General features: G+C 58.1%; 1 protein-coding gene across 1 annotated transcript in view; it reads left to right on the top strand.

Annotated features, from left to right (window-relative positions):
* Positions 1 to 4139, top strand: part of UCK2 (uridine-cytidine kinase 2) — a 16999-nt gene continuing 12860 nt past the window's right edge. Inside the window, exon 1 of the mRNA XM_084211499.1 lies at positions 1 to 246. Coding sequence (XP_084067625.1) covers positions 148 to 246 — 99 coding nt within the window. The 5' untranslated portion in view covers positions 1 to 147. The remainder of the gene's footprint in view (positions 247 to 4139) is intronic.

The raw sequence follows: 4139 nt of genomic DNA on the forward strand, positions 1-4139 counted from the left end.
GCATGTGCAGCTGCGGCAGCACCTGGCAAGGAGCCGCAGCGCCGGGGATGTGAACCAGGCGGGGAGAAAGGCCCTTGACTCATCAGATAAATCCAGCCCCGCACGGCTGAGCGAAGGCGGAGGAGGCGCGGCGGTGAGCCGGGGAGGATGGCGGGGGACAGCGAGCAGCGGCTGGAGGAGCAGGGGCAGCCCAGCGGCGGGGAGCCCTTCCTCATCGGGGTCAGCGGCGGCACGGCTAGCGGCAAGGTGCGGGGGTCGGCGGGGGAGCTCCGCGGGGCGGCCCCCCCAGGCCGGGCCGGCGGCCACATGGCAGCGCGGCGGGTCCGAGCGGCCGCCCCGCCACGTGCGCTGCTCCGCGGCCGGGCCGGGGCTCGGGGCTGGCGGCGCCGGGGCTGCGCCTGGAGCCCGGGCCGCGGCTGCGGATGGAGCCGGGCGGGCTCGCTGGCTGCCCGGGAAGGGTGATCCGGTGGAAGGAGCGTGGCCGCCGAGGCCTCTGCACGGGCGGCGGACGGAGCCCCGCGGACACGTGGAGGGGGGTGCGGGGTGGGTGCGGGATGTACTCGCTCCTTCTTTCCGGCCGGGACCTCGTGTCCCTCTGTGGCAGCGGGCAGAGCCGGGGGCTCCGCGGAGCAAGGGTGGCCTCAGCTCGGCCGGGGCAGAGGCGGCATCTCCCTCCCCTCCAGAATCGTTCCTGTGGCTCCTGTAGTCAGCGCTTCCCCCGTTCCCCTTCACCCGCACCGGCCCCGCAAGGCACCTCGGGGGCGATGCAATTCTTTAATTCCCACCCCCGCCGCCCGCAGTGGTGTCGGTCGTGCACGGGGGTGTCCTTCTCTGCCCAACTTTAGGGTAGCAGGAGCGGGGATTCTGCAGCAAATGCTGACTCACAGCGGCAGAACGACCTCCTGGCTGCTGTGCCGGGAGGGGCTGGCCCTTGGCAGCGGCAGGTGGGAGCGGAGCGGGGCGAGGGCTTGCGGGGACGGGGCATCGCCCGCCGGGGCAATGCGGGTGTTGCCGGCAGGCTGCTACACCCAAACTGCAGCGCACGGCAGCCTTGCAGCTTTTCAGCGTTTTATTTTCGTTGTTTCATGCAGTGTGTCCGTCTGAATTTGTTTAACCTCGCTAGGTCTCTTTCTTTCTTAATAGGAAAAGAAAATAGCCTTTTTTTTTTTTTTTTCCCCTTCTTACTTAAGAGCAGTAAAAGCAGCTCCACAGCTCATCAGTACTCGTATGCAGGGCAGCACGTTCTACCTGTATTTTGGAAAGGATGAATAGATTTGGAAGTAGCTATACCTGTGAAATATTTATCGCTGAGGAAACTGAATGTGGGCTGGCACAGGAGAAGGATGAGCCTGAGATCTGCGGGCTGATCTCCGGGGGATCCCTCCTTCTCTTGAAGGCATAACCCAACTGCTGTACCTCAGCCCAGTGTTTTAAGCATGTGTCTTTGAGTACCCTATTGATTCTTGGTCTGCTGCTGCAAGGGGAAAATATCTAGCTGTAACAGGGGAGGGATGGTGAGAGAGAGGATGCAGTCTCCTCCGGTGGGAACCAAAGCTGGATTATTCTTGCAGCACAGCTCCTGGTGACTCAAACACGCCGGGTTTGTCTGTTCTCTGATGCGTGGGTCTGCCTCTCTGTAGTTGTCCCAATAACATCGTGTCTGGCACTGCTGAACTGTTATGTCTCTGAACACTGTGTCTCAGGCCCACAAGGTAAAAGCAGTGATTACAGTACAATGCACCGCAGTGGTGCTCAACTTCAAAGTGAAAATGCTCAAGAGCTGCAGGCTGCCTTAGGAAAAAAATAGAGAAATCGTCCTTTCTAGCAAGGGAGATGTACTAACTGGCTTTTCCTGTCTCTCAGCTTTGATTTTTCCCCCTCCAGTGACTGCTGAAAACTTCTGTGCAGTGTTGCCTGTTGACAGGAGTCCAGCAGATCACTAAAAAGTTGGTGGGAAAAGGCCACAAGAAATATGCTGGCAAAAAACCCCAAGAAACAGGAAAAAATGACCCGGGACTTGTGCCCTCAGCCCCTCAGATTGACATTTGGGGTGGCTGCAAGGCGGGGATGTGGGGGCTGTCCCTCACCTGCCTGGTGACAGTGGCCTGTGCCGGGTGCTGCAGCACGCTCTGGGAAAGCAGCAGTGGGGCTGATGAGGTTTGCTTAGCTAAGGGCTTGCCTGCAGCCAGAATCCAGCCCAGGGGCTGCCGTGCTGATGTGCTGGCTCTGGGTGGAAAGTGAGTGCTAGCAGGGGAGTGAAGCAGGCACCTTTCCCAGTAGGAAAGTGACAAATCCATCCGACTCGCCTCGACACCAATTGGGGGTTGTTGTCCCAACACACCCCTTTGGCAGCACACCAGCCCAAAGATAACGGAGGGAATTTGCCTTCCAAGGCCCCCTGCAGCTCCTCCCACTGCTGCTTTTGGGTAACATGGGGACAATAGGCTCCAGAGTCCCCTCCATCCCTCTTGGTGCACCAGCAGGGTCAAGCTGTGGAAGGATGGGGTTGTGTTTTGTAGCTGGCCGTGACTTGTGTGCCGTGGTGCCCTGGGAAGCTGGAGTTGGAAGTGACCAGCCTTCCCAAAAAGCTGGGATTGTTAGGATAGCGTTCCTTAAATTTGAGAAATTTGAGAACTCAAATTCAAAGGCTGAGTTGCTCTTTCCCTAGTGAGCAAAAGAGGCTTGTAGCAACTTTGCCCACTCAAATAGGAATAGAACCCTGAGTGCTTTCCTGGTTTTTGGCTCTGGGAAGAAAGCTGGATCGTGTTGGGAGCAAAACTGGGGAGCTGCAGAGGCCCTGAGTGGGCTGGGATGCTGCAGCCCCTGTGAGGGCAGTGCAAGCTGTACAGTGGCTGATTTGTCAGCTCAGCTGGGACAGGCTCTTCACAAAAAAAGAGCTGTCCCCTGAAACCCAAGCATGGTGCAGACTGGACAAGGCATGCTGTGCTTTCCTGGGCTGGAGATGACTTGGCATTAAGACCCCATCCTTCGAAACACGAAGAGGACTGCAACTGCCTCATTCCCTCAGAGTCATTCCCAAGGCTTGTTGTCGCATCTTCTTTCACCCTATCTGTTCTCAAGTGTTCTGCTAGAGTTCTTGTTCCCCTCTTACACCCATGGCCTTTGTGTTAACAGCTCCTTCCCTTGCTCCTGCAAAACATTCCTGACCAGCAAGGACTCTGCAGTGCACAAGGCAGGCAGCCAGGCTGCGGGCTGGAGGAAAGTTCAGCAAACTGCTGAGATGAGCTGGGAACTGTTGGATACCTCCTAAAGCTCTTTGTGTCCTCACTTCAGCTTAGCTGCTGGGACCTTGCAGCTCTGCCAGCAGTGCCTGGAGCAGCTTGCTCCCAGCAGCAGCATCTGGTGCTGGGGTGGCTGCAGGGGTGGGGAGAGCTCTTGGAGCTCAGGCTGAAGCATTAATTGTCCCCACGTGAAGTGAGGTGCTGATTGCTGCCTTCCAACAGGAGCTTGTGAGAAATGACAGATTGCCTTGGTTGGCTGCTCATCGCTCAGATGGAAGTGAGGGCTGAGTATGGGTGCCTCTGCAGCCCCGTAGTTACATCATTTGGGTCTTGAGTTAGCACATCCAGTTCCAAATGTCTGTTTGAACATGCAGCCTCAGAGTTTCCAGCCTGCAGAGCACCAAGATTACAGCCTGTGATCAGCCAGGTGTGCTCTTCACTGACTCCACCAGGCACTTGGAGCACTGGCAAGGCTGGCTGAGGCTGCAGGAGCGAGCCAGCCAGGAGGCTGGAATTGCCCAGCCAGGGTGGGACAGCAGTGCTGGGAGCTGCATGGGGCAGCTCCGTCCCTCATGGAACCTCTTCTGTGACACAACTCAGCCCAGCAAGGGCTGAGGTCCCCCCAGCAGCCCGGGGGTCACCGCCACAGTGTCACCAGCCGGATGGCTGGCAGAGAAGCCCAGGGGAGATCTGGGAATGACTCCCCCACGGGAGGGGGACTGACAGGAATTGCAGCAGCCCTGTGCCGGTTCAGCACCATTTCCTGGTGACGTTGGTTCGTGGCTGGCAGGAGCCCTGCATCACAAGGTCTGACTAGTTAAACACTGGTGTCAACGTGTGCTAGAGACTCATCAAACTTTCTAGTAGAACGTTGTTGTGTGCCAGCCCTGATCAGAC

The sequence above is a fragment of the Fringilla coelebs genome (assembly GCF_963513975.1).
Source record: "Fringilla coelebs genome assembly, chromosome: 9".
Lineage (NCBI taxonomy): Eukaryota > Metazoa > Chordata > Aves > Passeriformes > Fringillidae > Fringilla > Fringilla coelebs.